Source organism: Lepidochelys kempii, chromosome 6 (genome assembly GCF_965140285.1).
Source record: "Lepidochelys kempii isolate rLepKem1 chromosome 6, rLepKem1.hap1, whole genome shotgun sequence".
Lineage (NCBI taxonomy): Eukaryota > Metazoa > Chordata > Testudines > Cheloniidae > Lepidochelys > Lepidochelys kempii.
Genome location: NC_136385.1, coordinates 124645191 through 124663060, shown reverse-complemented (window position 1 = coordinate 124663060; position 17870 = coordinate 124645191). Strand labels below are relative to the sequence as shown.

At 41.4% G+C, this 17870-nt stretch overlaps 1 protein-coding gene across 10 annotated transcripts in view; it reads left to right on the top strand.

Annotated features, from left to right (window-relative positions):
* The window catches only part of KTN1 (kinectin 1), a 111819-nt gene that overhangs the window by 42751 nt on the left and 51198 nt on the right, over nucleotides 1–17870 (top strand). For all 10 annotated transcript variants that reach the window (XM_073350031.2, XM_073350036.2, XM_073350030.2 and 7 more), the window contains exons 2-8: nucleotides 201–769; nucleotides 2517–2654; nucleotides 5086–5262; nucleotides 7570–7700; nucleotides 10337–10453; nucleotides 14500–14640; nucleotides 17372–17478. In XM_073350031.2, coding sequence (XP_073206132.1) covers nucleotides 247–769; nucleotides 2517–2654; nucleotides 5086–5262; nucleotides 7570–7700; nucleotides 10337–10453; nucleotides 14500–14640; nucleotides 17372–17478 — 1334 coding nt within the window. In that variant the 5' untranslated portion in view covers nucleotides 201–246. The remainder of the gene's footprint in view (nucleotides 1–200; nucleotides 770–2516; nucleotides 2655–5085; nucleotides 5263–7569; nucleotides 7701–10336; nucleotides 10454–14499; nucleotides 14641–17371; nucleotides 17479–17870) is intronic.

The following is a 17870-nucleotide window of genomic DNA, read 5'->3' as shown; positions in this document are numbered from 1 at the left end:
GAGAGGTGATTTGTCCAAGGATAACTGATTTCCGAAACTCTTATTTGTGTAGATTTTCAGGTTTGCACTTAAGAAGTAGCTATTAGTTTTGATGTAGCACTCTTAGAAGTAATTATGTATCAAATATAGTAGTAGTTAAGGAATCTGGGGAAAAAAAACCTGACCTGAAACTAATTCTTGTTCTTCTTTTTTGTCCTTAGATATTATTTTTTCTTCCTTTCTAGGAAGTAGTTAAGAAAAAGCACAATGGAGTTTTATGAGTCTACCTATTTTATCATCCTCATTCCTTCAGTGGTTATTACGGTCATCTTCCTCTTCTTCTGGCTTTTCATGAAAGAAACATTATACGATGAAGTCCTTGCAAAACAGAAAAGGGACCAAAAGTTTCTGCCTTCTAAGATGGATAAAAAGAAAACGGAGAAGAAAAAGAACAAGAGGAAAGATGCTCAGAATGGGAACCTCCATGAGTCGGATTCTGAGAGCACACCTCGGGAGTTTAAACTGTCTGATGCCCTGATTGCAGATGACGAGCACGTACTTCCTGTTCCCTTGGGTCTGACTGAAGCTTCGAGCAGCGTTAGAGAACGGAAGAAGAAGGAGAAGAAACATAAGACTGTGCAAGAGGAGCACGTATCTAAGGAATCAGAAGGAGCCAAGCCTGCAGGCAAGAAAATTGAACCGGTCCCTGTTACGAAACAGCCCACTCCACCCTCTGAAGCAGCAGGATCGAAGAAGAAACCTGGGCAGAAGAAGCCGAAAAATGGAATCGGTATCTCATGTTACATATATTACTTGCATGCCAAAACTGTGTTCTGCTTATTGCAAGGCAATGTAGCATTTAGTTATTTATCAGAACTGTTCTTCTAGTTCTGCATTGGGCAAAAGTTCACTTCTCATTTTTAAGGGTTTTTTGTTTTTTCCATATTTCATCTGGCGGTGATGCCTTCCCTTTTCTCCCCGCCCCCCCTTCCCGTATTTATTTACCTCTACCAAAATTGGTGAGGTAATCTCCTAATTATCTCCTAATTCTGTTTTGTTCTATCGTTTGGCTAAATTGGTCTTAAGCTATTAAAGTCTTGATTACCTCAAAGACTGTAGAAAAATGTTTGCTAAACACTCTCTGGCATCCTGCTATCCCAAAATGAGACCCTAGGACATGAGAGAGACAAGATGGGTGAGGTAATATTTTTTTATTGGACCAACTCACCCACCTTGTCTCGCTCGTATTCAGGGATCAACATGGCTACAACATTATTTCAAACCCTAGCACCTAGCAGTTGCTCTGATGAGAGTGGGCATACATAAAGCCCTGAATCCTATGGCAATTAATTTTGCTTTAAGTTACCAGGATCTTTCTATAAGTTGGTTACTGCAAAGTCTGATACCTATGATAAGAACTCTTTCCACTGGGTAACTATCTTGGAACTGTAAGAAGTAGAAAATTTTAAATAAAATGCTCTCTGCAGCTAGAAAAGAAACTGGTACAGCCATTATAGCCAACCTGCGTTACTAGAGTGTAGATCCTTCCTGCAGAAGGCAAGGACGCTGCCTGATCATAGACTGACTTATTGGCTTCTTTTTTATCCATATTATTGAGGTAGCAAAAGCTAGTATGTTAAATGTGTTAACGACAATTGCTTAAACATGAACAATGGTTTAAAAATATTCCAACTCTTAAAAGAATTCAAAAACAATTGGAGGTCTTGGCCTTTTTATATGCGGCTGTATGTAACCTGTTAGACACAGCGAGTGGGGAAAAAAAAATGACATAGTTGGTTTGTGGTTTAGAATAGAAAAGCAGATGTACAAAATCCTATAGTGTGGGTATTCAGATCTTTTCAGAAACTGTCTTTGTGGGCCTGGCTATGAAATGTGGTTTGAAAAGACTGTTTTGAGGGCAACCACAACTAACTTTTATCCTTGGATTACAGAAACTGCCATAACCCTATTGTGTGTTCCAGCTCTGATGGGAAGATCATGTAGAATATTCTCTCCAAAAAGAGAGCTGAATGTCTATTATAAGCAACTTTAAAGGGAATAGTTCCATAACATGGGACATTATTTTCTGCTTCTCACAGTTCCAGTATTTGTTGAGTGGGGAGAGGTGAATTGTTTAAGGGGGTGGCAGGAATATGTTGCTGAAAATGAGAAGTTAACTTCTGTAACAAAAAGACCACCAATTTTGCTTTTGTGCCGCAACGCATCTTGATTGGAATTGTTAAAACTAGAGAATGCCAATTGCCATTTGTTTCAGTCTTTGGTTTCACTGCTCTGTGTTCTGCTTGCATGTATAATTCCCAGCATTGTTGCTGCTGCTAAGTTTGCTACAACCCTGTATTGTCTTTGGGTTTAACTTGGCTTTATTACATATGCACGCAGAACTTTAAATTCTGATTAAAGTGTAGGTGAGAGCATCTTCAGTCTGGAATGACTTCGCTGCTTATTGCAGTTTCACTATTTAAATGTAGTTCTTTGTAAATAGAGAAGTGAATGTCTCTCTCATATCCCTTTTGTAGATGACCAGGATTCAAAGAGTGAGTCATTTATGTCTCCTACCAAAAAACAAGACCCGCTGCTGTTCCAGCATGAGATAAAACAAGAAAGTGGATCAGGAAAGAAGAAAGTTTCTACAAAGAAACAAAAAATTGACACTGGTGAGATAATACTACAGAATATTTCTTAGTTCAAGTATCATTAACTAGGTATTACGTAAATAGGCATACACTTGAGTAGCACAACCAATTTACATCCCCTAAAATTGGTAAAGGAGTAGCTTTTCTAATCAAAAAGTAGGAATTTTAGAGGGCAGAGACCTTTTAATTTCCTTAAAAGAAAAGAGAGAATTATTCGAAATGGGGTATTGTTTTAGGCTTAAACGCTACCTTGCTTTAGGCAAAAGTCATTAGAAAGTCATCAAATTTCAATTACCCCAAGCCTTCTATTCATCCTTTCTGATAATACGATGTCTCAAGGGAACATGGAGTGAAATTGAAAAGAGACATATTTAAAACTTATAAAAGTGACTAATTTTTCTTTTACACAACACACAAGCCAATGGTACTTGTTACAGCCCAATGACACTGAGACTGAGGTGGTTGGTTAGGATTCAGTAAAGAACTTTGTAGGGTTGGGCACATCCACAGTTATGTTACGGATAATAAACCCTCATGTTTCGGAGAGTAAGCTGATCATGAACTGGTCCAGGCTGTCATCACTCTGCATTTGAATTCCTGTAACATCTTTTCTCTGGCCTTGACAAGTACTTTGTTGCCCTGCTCATATCCATTCCAAAGGCTGCTGCAAGATCATATTCCTAGCCCATGCTTTGACTTTGTCACCCATCTCTTTGGCTCTCCCTTCGCTTTTGCTATCACATCAAACCTAAGCTGCTTGTCTTCATTTTCAAGGCCCTTCATGGCGTATCCTTGCCCTATCCTCTCTCATTTGCTATTGAGATGTCTGTTCCTGCCTCCAATCAGCCCATTATGCCAGCCTCCATCATCCACTTGTTAAATTTTAGAACAAGCAGTTTCCTGCTCCCCCCTCACACTTGGGAGAAGTTCCCTGCAAACATCTGCAAAACCATTCTCCTCCTCCTCCAAAAATTCCATGATGCCTTCAGAAAGCGTGACAATCCTTAGACTGTTGGTGCGCTGAGAGAGACCACTGCCTATCATGCTAACCAATATTTTCTTGTTGTTTCCTGGGACTTCCCTGTCTCTCTTTATCCATCTGCCTCTTGTTCTGTTTGCACAGTGGTTCTTGACTGGGGCTTCTAGTTGCTATGGTAAAACAAATAATTTAATAACAAAAATAGCTGCATCATGAGAGAACTTCCTCAGAGGTATCTTACTGCATAGTTGTCCATAAGGGAATTGCTTGCATGTTCCTCTGATGAATATGGGGCTAGTCACTATCAGACAGGTAGTGATCCTGTATGGCATTTTCTTTCTTCAGTCTGTTTCAGCCAGAGTGCTAACATTTCTTGGACCATAGACCTTGCCCATGCATAGGGAAATGTACCAAAAACTCAATTTCCAGCACCAGGTCAGCTGAACTGGCATGAAAACCAGTAACGTAGTCAAGGGTCCAACAGCCAAGCAGTTTTAACCCGTTTGGTTTAGACTCATTTTTCAGCCAGTTTCAGTAAAATGGTGAGGGGGAAATGGCTGTAATGAGCTTGCCTGTAGTATGGTTTCCAGCTGGTTCAGCTAAACTGCTCCTAGATTTAGGTTGGATGTAATGGTAAACTTTCCTGAAGTAGACATGACTATGTACAGGCTGGTGACTTATGATTCAGAGGAAGTATAGGGTGCTCGCCTAGGTGTCAGAGCTGGTTTCTCTTGCCAGCGCTGAGCTGCCAGGTGACCTTGGGCAAATCACTCCACCTCCTTGGGCAGGGACTGTCTCCTGCTGTGGGTTTATACATTGCCTAGCACTGGGGCTCCCAGTATCACTCGGCATGTCTAAGCACTACTGTAGTACAAATAACCTGTGAGCTTGCTGTTGCAAAATGCTAGATTTCGTAGTGAAATCGACTTCAGTCTGCAAATGTGCTAGGCCTGACTGCTGTCCCTAGTGTATTCTGCCTGAGCAGTTTCGTTTGCTTGTGGGAATAACTCGCTGGGTGTATTACATATAAAGTAGATCAATATTTCACAAATATAATAGTCATTTTCCCCCCATCTTAAACTTTATTAACGCTGAACTCTCCATGGTGTTACAGCCATAGGCAGTCAAGCCTCATAAGTTACATGTGGCTATTTCATTAAAGCAAAATGAAAGTTGGAATACGAATGTCAGTTTATCCGCTGGCCAAGTACTAAAAGGCGGTATTGATAAATGTAAATTGAGTTATTAAATCCTTCTTTTAGAGATACTCACTTGATTAGTTAATTGAACAACTGTACTCAGGTTATTAATCTGTGGTGAAAAACAGAAATGAGGATTTATGAAACTCTAGCTGATGAAGTTTTTAAAAGAGGACCAGGTACATTTCACCCACCTCTTTCTACCATGATGTGCTTAAGTTTTGAAGTGAAGGATAACTATTATATGACATTAACATGTTCCATGGAACTGTAGTTACAGCTTTGGTTGATGAGCCTCCTATTCATGCGACTACATACATTCCTTTGATGGATAACTCTGATCTGAACCCTTTGGTGGAAAAGAAAGAAGTGGCTGATATGGCCAAACAAGACATAACCGAGGCGATCCAGAAAAGCAGTGCTAAGAAACTGAAGAATGAAACTGATAAAGGTAATGTAACAAAAAGAGATAATGTAATCAATTTACAGCCTCTGTTGTGTGTGGAAGTTTCATCTCTTCAGCTCAACAGATTCATGCATGTTCAACTCCATCTTCAGAATGTGTCTATACATTGTTAAAAATATTCCAATAGGAAAGCAGACATTGATTTTCTTAATCCTTCAAAAAACCCTGTCTTATTCCCTAGGAATCCCTCGTCTTTGGGGGTTTATTTCTGACTACAGGGAATTGCTTTTACATTTACCCATCCTTTCGATCCTTTTTACAGTTCTGGGTAAGGAGCCCAGTTCCCTTATTGACTTCCTGCTGAGCACTGGGAGCCCTCTGCCCCCAAAAGAAGGTTCAGAGGAGAACTGCAAGTCTCGCTCCGCTTAAATCCATTAAACACTGGCTGACTGTCAGTCCTTTCCTGAAACCCACCACCAAGCTTTTTGAAAGTCCAATCATAGGGCTTGGGGGGGACCCTGGAAACCTGTCTGTTTACATACTCAGCACCCCTGAATTTAAGTACCGTGTACTCTGAGCAAGCCAGTGCTCTATGAGGCATAACACAATAGGGACTGAAAGAGGCTGTCTGACGCTGCAGGGCCCTGAAATGTGATCTTCACATGTTTGAATGGTGGAAGAGGGGGATGTTGGGAATGAGTGAGGGGGTGACCCATTAGTCAAGCCTGTAAAAAGGATCAGTCTCTTGATGTCCTTATAAACATTATCTAATTAATGACTTGGCAGCCTGCTTTATGGCACTTTGATTTCTATATATGGTAACTTAAATATAGAATCGAAGGGATCTTGGCGACTTTCTGGGTATTAAAATGGAACCCCAGCATTGTACTGTTCCTCTGTTTTTCCTTTTCTCCTGTGCTTGTAATCCAGATGGCTGCTCAATACTACAGTGAGGCTAAAAGCTTCTCAGTTGCACCCATCCCGTCTTGTTTACTCCCTTGAATGTAATTCAAATGTAGCTAATTCTTCTGTCAACTGGGATTTGTCCACCTAATTGAGAAACATTCCCTTATTTCAGTTGTAAGCTTCTTGGGCACAGAGGCAAGGTTTTCCTCTATTTGCAGAGCACCAAACACATGTTGCTTTGAGCCAAGTTCTTCTCTTCCTGCGGCATCTTAACCTACTTGACTCCTGCCAGTCAGGGATTTTGGAGTTTCGCTCCATGATAACTGCATTAGTGACGGCCTCAAATCTAGTTACTGCTTGATGCGAAGGCCTGTGGTCAAGGCTAATATGGATTTATCTGCTGAATAGAGCAGATAATTAACTACAATGGCTCAACATCTTTCCCTGGTCTGTGGGTTTCAGGGTTTTGTCATTCATTGGCTTATTCTCTTTCTAGGTAATCTCTTGAGTGCTGGTAAAACTGATTCATTTTGCCACCTGCGCTTCTACCACTTCTGTGTTAGTCAATGGGAGTTGGTTTTGATTGGACCCACGTCAAATCTTAAAAAGAACATTTGGGGTGTGGGTTTGGATCCCTTTCTGTTCTTCTTTGTATCTGCTTTTTCTTTTCATTTGTTCTTTCCAAATTAATTAGTTCTCACAAGTTTCTCCACTGACATTCATTCCAGTGCTAATTGATGTTTGGTAGGTATATTGAATATACCAGAACTTTATGCTAAATTTTACTAAAATTACTATGGGTGCAGTTTATTTTTCTGAACTGTTGCTATCATTCATATACCAAAGATAAGTAAACTGGGTTTGACTCTTCTCTTCTATCCACATTAAATCAGACTGTTTTCCTGCTGCTAGATGCCTTCGTAATTTTAATATAGGAATGAATCAAAGTTATTTTACACTGAGGCTGTTGTGTTCTTGAAAACTTCCATTTTCTCCAGTTCAGAATCATGCTGCTTGATGAATTCAATATCCTTGCTATTTGCACCTCACTCTTACTCACAAAATAATACTAATTGCCCTTTAACTTGGGAACTAAGTGCAAGTTACTGTCTCTTAACCTAAAGACTCTCCTACCTAGTACACTTCTAAATTCATGTGCTGGTTTTCATTTTCTTCAACCTGTTTGTTTGATTTGTGGCTGGTGACTTTATACCATTCTACTGAGTGCGCAAATAGTGATCTAGTAGAACTATATATTCCAAGGAGTCAGCTGCAGGCTTCGCAGTCAGATTCTGTCCTAAATATAAGGCATATTGTCTTCACTGAATATGTGACTCTTTGGTGTTTAATTTCAGTTTGAAATATCATAATACATTTATTATTTTGGAGCAAAGTAAATGAATAGATATTCACAACAGTGTAAATGTCACTATTCTTTAATTATAGAAAATGCTGAAGTAAAGTTTAAGGACTTTCTCTTGGCTATGAAGAGCATGATCTTCACTGAAGGTGAAGCCCTCTGTGTGGTTGAGCTGCTAAAGGAGAAATCCAGTGGGATTCAGGATGCCTTGCAGAAGGTGAGCGCTGTAAGAGCTAGATAGTACTATTTATTTTTAATACACAAGTGTTTGGAAGGGACACTGTCAAGTTACCTAGACCAAAAATGTGACCTGCCCGAATAATGGCTCTGTCATGAAGATCTTGCATTCATTTCCAGAACGCCTCTTTTTCTACTTACTAAGCGTTGTTTCTGTACACAGGTTAATGGTCAGCCATCAGTATACGTATACTGGCTATCCTACTAGGTCCTGGCCTGGTAGGCTGAGAGTTGGCCTTGTGCGCGTGTCAAATGAATGTTGATTGGTTGGGGAAAAAAATAGAGCCATACATTTCAGAAGGCAAAACCTACAAGATGGCGGCACTGCTAAAGCAGGCCTGTTTTCTGGCCTTGTCCTTTTTTGTGGAGATGGTATACTATAGCTCCTTGTGTTATCGCAGGAACTGAAACACAGTGGGTGAATTTGGACTGGTGGCAGGAAGAGGGATTGGGTCAAAAGGGAGAAGGAAATGAATGCTTTGTCACACCTGAGAAGGTCACTGCATCTACTCTGTACAGATGTTTGCTTGAAGTGGGGGCCAGACTATCTGCGTTAAGTAAAGTCTAACTCCATTCCCTGGGCCCCACAGCAATTTTACAGTAAGTCTTGAAGATCATTTGATAGGACACATTATGTGAAAAATCTAATGCAGCTAATTGTGGTCTTGAAAACAGATAATGCACTTTTCCATCTTCAGTACGTTCTAGAAACACTAGAGTTGTCATGTTAAGTCAGACCAATGGTTCATCTGGTGTAATATCCTTTGTTAGTACTTGATGCTTCAAAGGAAGGTGCAAAACCCCAATAAGCATGCTATTGCGTAACTCTCCATTATTTTGGGAAGCTTTCTCATTAAATCCAACAGTCATTGCATAGTGTGTCTTGAAGGAGTGTTATCCCTTACACATTTTATCTTAGCTAGTCAGCTGTCTGATGCTTATTCATATAAACATCTAAACTTCTCGAATCCTACTAGGCTTTTTGCTTTCATAGCTTGTGGCATTGGGTTCCACAGGCTAATTATGCATTGTGCAAAAACTTTCCTTTTTATATCTCTTTAAATTGGTTGACATCCAAAGAAATTAGAAGGCTCCTTATTTTATATTTTGGCATTAGTTATTTCAGCCACTGTTATGTAATCTCCTATGAATCCCCAAAGTGGTCCTGATACTTTTAGTCTCTTATGGATGTTTTCCTATGCCTAAAATCACTGTCACCTAACCTGAGCCTTTACATTCCAACTATATTCTTCTTGGGATGGGGAGACCAGAACAGAACACTGTGTGGATGGTGTCAGTGTAAAATCAATGTGTATAGTGGTGACTCTTTTCAGTAGTATTCTGTCTTGTTAATACAGCCTAGCCCCTGGTTTGCATGATATGTCTGTTTGTTGCTATTGATTTGAAGGGAGCTGTTCAAAACATAGAAGTCTTGGCTTCTATAACCCAGTAAAACCCAATAAGTGTTAACTTTTGCAAGTGAAAATGTGGATATTACCCAACCAATAGCACAGGCTGGATGTGTGTGTGTGCACGTGTGTATGTACAATATGCTTTTATAGAAAAGTTCCATTTTCACTACAAAGGTTAGTAGTTGTGGCCCTTGGACTCCACAGAGAAAAGCAGGAAATATTGTTGTCAGTCACTTTATCAAGTGGTGAAGGTATTTGCTTTGTATTATTGAGCTGCTACCAAACAATTGGCTTACTTTACCTCAAATATTCACTTACCTTCTGGCTTTCTCTCTGCCACAAACACAAAACAAAGATGGAACCATTCATGGACAAATTTAAAAGAAAACTGAATATGGATCTCCAATATATTTCACCAGTTATCAGACTTAATCTAGAAATTGCCACATAGTCACAAGTACTCCTTTTTACAAAAACATTTAGTAAGTCTGCCATCAGTCACATAAACTGAGTTCTAAAATGTCTACATGCAGTAGAGGTCACAGGCATTTATGTCGGATCTAGAATTTGCCCAGTTCCCTTTTCTTCCATTCTGTTTGCATATAGCTTTACAATAACATCTAGGGCAAGTGTGAGTTATATATTAACCCTCTCCTAGAATCAACGTGATTCAATCATGCTGATAGACTTTGCCACAGAGTAATCTTCTGGCAAGTACAATGTTTTTGCTGTCATTGCTATATGCAGAGGGGAATCCCAGGACAACATTTCCTCTATTGGGTAGTAATATGCTTTAGGAGACCAGGCTTGTTGCGTTGTAGCAGCATGTAACTTTTTTACTACGTCTGTAGATAGCGTCTCCCCAAACCACCACCTTCCTATCTGACCTCAAATATGGAGAATAATCTGCTCAAATGCAGCTATACCTGCTGTGCTGTGTGTTTTAAAGGCATATCCTGGTCTAATGAAATTTGTTAGCGGCCTTTTGTAGCAGACCCAAAACGCCTTCTCATGCATTACGTTGCTAGTAGTAGGCTGACAAATGATTGCGTGCTGGATTGTGCAGCAGTGGGCATTTAGCTGAAGGAGGGGTAGGGGGAAACCCCAGTCGTGTTTACTGCAACTTTCAATATATGCCATAATAGATAAGTCAGTTGTAATACTTTCCGCACGTTTGATCACTTTTAATATCCTTTTGCTGTAGGCTAGTAAGGGAGACTCGGCTGCAACTATACACCAGCTACAAGAAAAAGACAAAATACTTGCTGCTTTGAAGGAAGAAGCTGCGGTTGCAGAGGATCAGTGCAAGCAGCTAACTCAGGTGAATATATTGAAGGAAACAGGTATGGAATTGAAAGGAAACGAACAAGGAACCTCATGGAATTTCAGTACAGTTGCTAGTTTAATGAGATCAGTATGAAACAAAAGGAGAGATTTTCTCTTAGGAGTTTATCAAGGCTAAGTCTTTTTTATTTTTTGTTTTATTTATTTTATTGTTTTAGCCTGCCAGGCTTATGTTCACTGTATCCAATTGCTAACAGTTTAATTGTATGGGGCACTCATTAAATATAGCTAAATATGAAAGTCTTCAGACCTTCTTAACTTGAAGATTTCAGAAGAAGGCAAAACATAACAAAAGTGAAGAGAATCCTGTACAAAAATTGGTGGATGTTTATAGTAGGCCGGAGAAGAGACTATTTTCACAGTAGCACTTGCGGAGTGGAGGGGAATGGAGGTAGAAGCAGGAAGGCTTGAAATGACGGGCATGGACAAGGCTTTTAGTGGGAAGGATTGCTTTTTAGAAATGTGTAGGGGAAAGTCAAACAAGATATTGAAGTTGAGAGCCTGGGCAGATGAGTGGGGGCGGGTGGGGAGTGGTATTAATAGTGCTAGCAAACGGTTTGAAGAAGAGGAAGTTGGCCGTGGGGAGCATTCAGTCTGAGTTATTGGAAGGGCACATGTAAGACTTGAACAGAGGGTGCGGTGGAGAGAGACTTGGCAGTAGTTCATGTGTAGCTGGGAGCTGAACCTATGAGGATCAATGAGGTGTGAAACGGGAGTGGGGGAAAACGAGGACAGAACATTGGGGAAGGTGGCATGCAGAGTGCAAGGGAAGAACAACTGGTGGAGACACTGAAAGAGCAGCAGGAATGGTTGAAAGAAAACCCGGAAGAGCAGAGTACTGCAAGCACAAGGAAGGCTGTGAAATCCACAGCATAGGGCAATAATGGTGGGTGAACAATGAGAGTAGAGCAGGAAACCCTTGAACTTGAGGACTGTAACTTGGCGAAGAAAATTGATTTCTACCCCTTCACTCGGCTGAAATGGAAGGAGAATGAAAAGAGGGATGGGAAGTGAATGCAACAGGAGTTGACTGTCTCCAAGCTCCCAAAGCTTGCGGAAGGAGATATGGAGCAGCTGGAGTGACCTTGAAGGTTTTGGGGGGAGAAATACTGGGATAGTTCTGAAAGGTAAGAAAGGGGGAAAATGTGGCCAAGGGGACAGGTAGACACAGCTCAAGGCTGTGGCGGGAAGAGATGCTTCTCCCCCAGCCCCAGATCTGCTGTGGTGGGGAGAGGTGCCTCTCCCAAGCCCTGGCCCAAAACCTGCCATGACCTGGGGAGAGGCACTTCTCCCGCAGCCCCAACCCAGCCCTGGCCCAGACCTGCCACAGCCAGGGAAGATGCACCTAACCTGTGGCCCCAACCTTGGAGCTGCAGAGGTGCTCTCTCCTTCCCCCTGCAGCCTGCACCCCAGAGCCCGCAGCCCCAGCCAAGAGCCCCCTCCGCCACCCTGAACCCCTCATCCCCAGCCCAGAGCCTGCACCCCCCAGCCAGAGCCCTCCTCCCCTCTCCCCCGAACCCTCTGCCCTAGCCCTGAGCCCCTCATCCCTGGCTCCACCCCAGAGCCTGCACCCCCAGCCAGAGTCCTCACCCTCCCACACTCCAAACCCCTCAGCCCCACCCCCGCCACATGAATTTTATGTGCACCACTATGGAGGTGATGTGTCACATACCACCTCCATAGTGGTGCACATAACAAAATTCATTCCACACATGGTTGGGAAAAATTAGGGGGACCACTGCTGGCTACATGTTAAATGTGAGATACCTCAGTCTGACACCGAGATAAAGGAGGAAAGGGCCTTTAGTCACAGTGGCGGTAACTTTTACCCATAACTGGTGCATCTCAGAAGAAATTAGCAAGATCCTGGGAGGAGAAATGAGGGAATTTTAGAAGTGGAGAAGTGCTCCTGGGTGGATGTTTTGTGAGAGGTGACAGAGTTGAGAGAATAAATTACTAGTGCAGGAAGTGGTTGTGTTTTCTAGGGAAAGCTGCAGGACAAGAGCAGAGTTAGCGAATTTTAAGGGGGTGCCGCAGGTGCGAATTATCGGGTGTAGAGAGAGATGAGAGGATGGAGTTGTGAATGCATACTTCGAATCACTGATGGAAGGAAGGTGATGAGGGAAGTTTGGATAAATATCCAGACTGTTGCTGGTTCACAACTGATGCACGTACAATATTCAGTTTAAAGTGTTCCTTAAGGTGTGGAAAACAGATGTATGTTATTTCCAGATTGGTAGAAATCTTTCTCACTGGGTATAAAGGGTCCCCTCATTAGTGGGCGGTAAATAGTAAATCAGCTAAGTGAGAAAGCGTACACTTGTTTCTGAGTTAAGTCTAAATTTCAGCTTTAAAAGCTTTTCTAGAGTTGAACACTGTATAAAGTTTTCAATACATTGCCTTTTTCTGATTTCCTTAGCAGTTAAGTGAAAGGAATGGCCTGTTCATGTCCCCATAGATGCTTTTGAAAATTAAGTCCCTGCTGTGTTTCATTACATCAGACTGATTAATTCCCATTTTTCCAAAGTGATTTAGGCCTTTCAGTGGGACCTAAGTCACTCTCCTGAAAACTTTACTCTGGGAAAAGTAGCATTATGAGGGTAATAAAGTTGCATCTCAAAGGAGAAATTTGCTTTTATTTAAGTTATAAAAGTTAATCGTCCAAAGTAAATTGTGCATGTTTTCGCTAACTAATCTAACAGAAGCTTGGCAGAATGCTGCAATCAACATTATTTCCTTCAGCATGCACACAAATATGTGTGCTTCCAAGAAGCAGTCCTGCAAATTTTGTGTGACGTTTGGATCTCTGCACTATCTAATAAACAATTAAACCAAATAAAACTTGCCTCTTTATTAGAAAATCATAAATTCATCATCTTGGTTATCCTCTCTTGGTCAGGGAATTCAGCCAGTCTGGGTTGTTGAGTGTTTGCTACTAATCTGAGAACCTTAGAAGCAGGTTGGTTTAATTTGAGGGTGCTACTGTTGCTGACCCTATAAGACACATGCTATAGCTCATATATTTTATGACATTGTAAAGTGTTTGCTCAGTCATGTGGTTCTAATAGTAATATTTTTAGTTTGTATTTAACATAATGATCATCCTGCACTAAGTATGCAGAATTGAATTGCACTTAACTAGTTACTTGAGATTTAAACCTACACTGTGGGATTTAATGCTAGCAGTTATGTACTGAATGACTCTGGCTAGTGAGGGGAACTGAACATTAGACTGAACTCCACTTTCACTTCATCCTGAGAGTTCATCTGTAATGTACAACATATTTGATCTAAAATGTACTATACTTTTGCCAAAAGAAAAGGAGGACCTTGTGGCACCTTGGAGACTAACAAATTTATTTGAGCATAAGAAAGCTTATGCTCAAATAAATTTGTTAGTCTCTAAGGTGCCACAAGTACTCCTTTTCTGTTTGCAAATACAGACTAACACGGCTGCTACTCTGAAACCTGTCGTCATACTTTTGCCGCAATCCTATAACTGAGTTCTCCTAGTTCATTAGACAAATTAAATTCTGCCCTTAGTTATACCTATGAAATATTGATCTCACTGGGGCAAACAGAGGCAATTGAGGAAATAATTTGGCTTAATGTGATAGAAACACTATTCCAGTTTCTCTGAAGCAGCAAGAGATCATTCTTTTCATTGCAACACCCAATTTTACTTTAATTGTGAAATTATAGAATCATAGGACTGCAAGGGACCTCCAGAGGCCATCTAGTCCAGTCCCCTGCACTCACGGCAGGACAAAGTATTCTCTAGCCCATCCCTGACAGGTGTTTGTCTAACCTTCTCTTGTGTTGATGCTAAATCCATATAAAATATCAGAAACATGTTGCTGTTCAGACCAAACACTTGAATTCTTCTGTGGGTAAAGAATATTGATAATGGCTCTAATGGATGAGTATTGAGTGTAATTAGTAATGCATCGCCTTATGATTTTTTAGGAGTTTAAGGGGACAGGGGAAATGAACGTTTTTTTTTTTTCTGATTTCCTACCCAAGGAACTGGTTGCAGAGAAGGAGAGAAGCAACTTGCTTACAACAAAGATGAGAGAACGGATCAACATGCTAGAAAAGGAACACGGTGCTTTTCAGAGCAAGATCCATGTTAGCTTCCAGGAAAACCAGGGGATGAAGATGAAGGTAAAGCTCTATGAAAGCCATTTTGATTTCTTGAGTGAAGTACAAATAGATTAATATGAGAAATGACTGTTTTAGCAAAAGGTGCAACACTTGATTTTTGTTTCCATATGAATAAACTGCAGGTGCTACCTAGAATCTCTAGTGATTTGAGGTGAGGAATCTAGGATTAATTCTTCATCTAGGTGAAGGCAGCAAGCTGCTATAGATGGCCTTTGTTTTCAAGAGACAGGTCTTGTCATATAAAGTAACACACTGTACTACTTTTCATTCATTATTTCCTTTATCTGCAAATGACCAGTGATGAGCAGCATGTCTCCTGGCTGGAGCAAAGGTTTGGGATCTGGTGACTGCAGTTCTAGTCCAGGCTTTGCCACGGACTCTGTGGCTTACCCACCGTGTGCTTCTGTTATCTGTACAATGGACATAACACCCCCTAGTTCTTCATAAAGTGGTTTATGATCTTCTTATGTGATTGTGATTCTTGAGATGCAAAATCTATTTAAATCATCTAGCTTCAGAAAGATGGCCGTCATAGCCATACACGTGGACCGGTGCTATTAACAACTTATCTTCTGAATGACATGCTGGATGCAGAACATCCTTAAAAGCGAATATGTTCATGTAGGGAGGTTATAAAATGCACTTCGCGTTGCAAAACGCCTTACTGAAAATCATGAAGGACACTAAGAACATAAGAATGGCTCCCCTGGGTCAGACCAATGGTCCATTTAGCCCAGAATCCTGTCTTCCAACAGCAGCCAGTGCCAGATGCTTAAGAGGGAATGAACAAAACTGGGCAATTTATGGAGAGATTCATACCCTGTTGTCCAGTCTCAGCTTGTAGTAGTTGGAGGTTTAGGGACACCCAGTGCATGGGGTTGCATCTTTGAATATCTTGGCTAATAGCCATTGATGGACTTATCCTTCACTCTGCCATAAGATTGTCCTCTGAGCCATCTCGACCTTCATTAACATTGTTACAATGTGACCTAAGAAAAGCTTTAGCTTCATCAAAATCAAAGGCAAACGTCTTCCATCTACAGTCAACCAAAGCTTTGCAGGAAGAACTACGGCTGTATTTATGCCAACTGATCGACTAAAAACTCAGATCTTAGCATCGCTTTTTTTTCTGTGTAGCTGTAGCAGTATTGAGGGTAACGTGCACATTTTTACATCAAGTGATACATTTCCAGTGTTTCTGCATACGTTAGAGGGCACCCTGTCAGAGTTACTGAAGCAAAGTAGAAAAGGAGGACTTGTGGCACCTTAGAGACTAACAAATTGAAGTGAGCTGTAGCTCACGAAAGCTCATGCTCAGATAAATTTGTTAGTCTCTAAGGTGCCACAAGTCCTCCCTTTTCTTTTTGCGAATACAGACTAACACGGCTGCTACTCTGAAACCTGTCCTGAAGCAAAGTAAGCTCTCCAGAGTAAGGACTGTTGCTATCTATGTATAGCCCAGTGCACAATAGGGTCCTGCACCATGCTGGGAGAGGGGCCTCTTGGGCACTAGGATAATAGAAATTATATTCTATGCAAAAAAGCAGAAGCCTGTGGAGAGGATGTAAAGGGAACCCTCCCTGGTTCTTGGCACTCTAGTTCCACTCCCCCTGCTGGGTACTGTGGGAATTAGACTGCAGAGAAGGGAATGCTATTTGGCTGACAGCCTGATTATCTGGGCTGCGTGTTGGTTTTTGGGTGCTTTTTCTTCCTGGAACTTCTAGGGTTGTGTGGTATCGAGAGCAACTTGGAGCCCGTGTCAGTGTGGGCTAAATGTTGGTGCTCCAGTAGCTTGTCTTTTTTTCTGTCTCACTCCAACAGCCAATGTTTGTCTGACAGCTTTTTTTGTATACAAAATCCTCCCTGATGAATTAGTCATCTGATGAAACTAGGGCCTGGAACCGGTTTCAGCTGTCACTGAAAGTTTGGCACCAGTAGAGGAGGAAAGAAACGTTTAAGCTGCGTGTGGTGTAGGCTCTCAACAAACTGGTAGCTCGCGCTAGCCAGCCCCTCCTGTCATCTGGCATATGGAATCTGCCTTCTTCTGTGCTGAATCAAGCATTCTGGCCTCTGGCGCAGCCTTGTGGCGGGGGTCTCAAACTCCTGAGACAACAGGTGCTTCAGAGAAACTATGTTCAGAGTACAATAAAAGCACATGCATATCTGAAAAAGAGACTGTCTTATTTTGCTTCAGTTAGAATCTCAGGAATAAAGAAAAGGCCCAAACTGTTTTAAAAGGCTGATTCCCCCCCCTTACATATCATTATTCATAATCGGTCTTCTCATTGTGGCTTTAAACTTCTCTGCACATTTTCAGTTTAACTTGACTTCAGACTTCCAACAGAAATAAATTAACCCCTTCCCCTAATCTACTTTAGAATTGTCTAGTGGTGTTTGTTGGACTAAGTCACATAATCAGGAATGCTCGGTGATCTACCGTTACTAGATTTGCATGCTGCATAAGAAAACTGTGGCACGTGCATGCAAGAGGGAAACTGGTTTAAAAGGCAAATGTGTCCTTAATTCAACTCTGTGAGCTTAAAATATCAATAGGCCTTTGATGGGGTACATATGTATTTGTGTGTGGACTGCAAAACCTCAGAGCCTTCCAAATTAATTTTCTTGATCTGAGACTATTGTAAGTGTCTATTACAGTACAGTAACAGTGTCTGTTACACAGCTGTTGACTTCTATTCCTCAAGCTTTAAAATATGTGTGGTATTTATTTTAGTTCCAGCAGCTTCGTGAGCAGATGGAGGCTGAGATAGGCCACCTGAAGCAGGAAAATGGTATCTTGAGAGATGCTGTCAGTACTTCTACCAACCAGATGGAAAGCAAGTATGTTCAGGAGTTCAGTGCCTCTGAGCCATCAGGTTTTTTTAAACTTATTGCGGCTTTCCCTGAAGATAGCTGTTCTGGCCACCTTTTTAGGTGTTCCACTAAGTGACACCGTCTCCACAGCCATGGTTTTATTATACTAGTATATAACTATATTCAATTACTCCTGGGGGAATTCTGCGCCATTATATGCATGCAGAATTCATGTCCCCTGCAGATTTCTTTGCTTCCCTGCAGAAAAATGACTTTCTGATGGGGAAGCAAAGGGAAGCTGCAAGAATGGTCATGCATCCCTCTCCAGCAGCTTAAGCATGTTATTTCAGGCACCCGGAGCAGCCAGTGAAGAGGTAAATCATTGCAGGGAAGGTGGGACAGGGGACACCCCAGCCGGC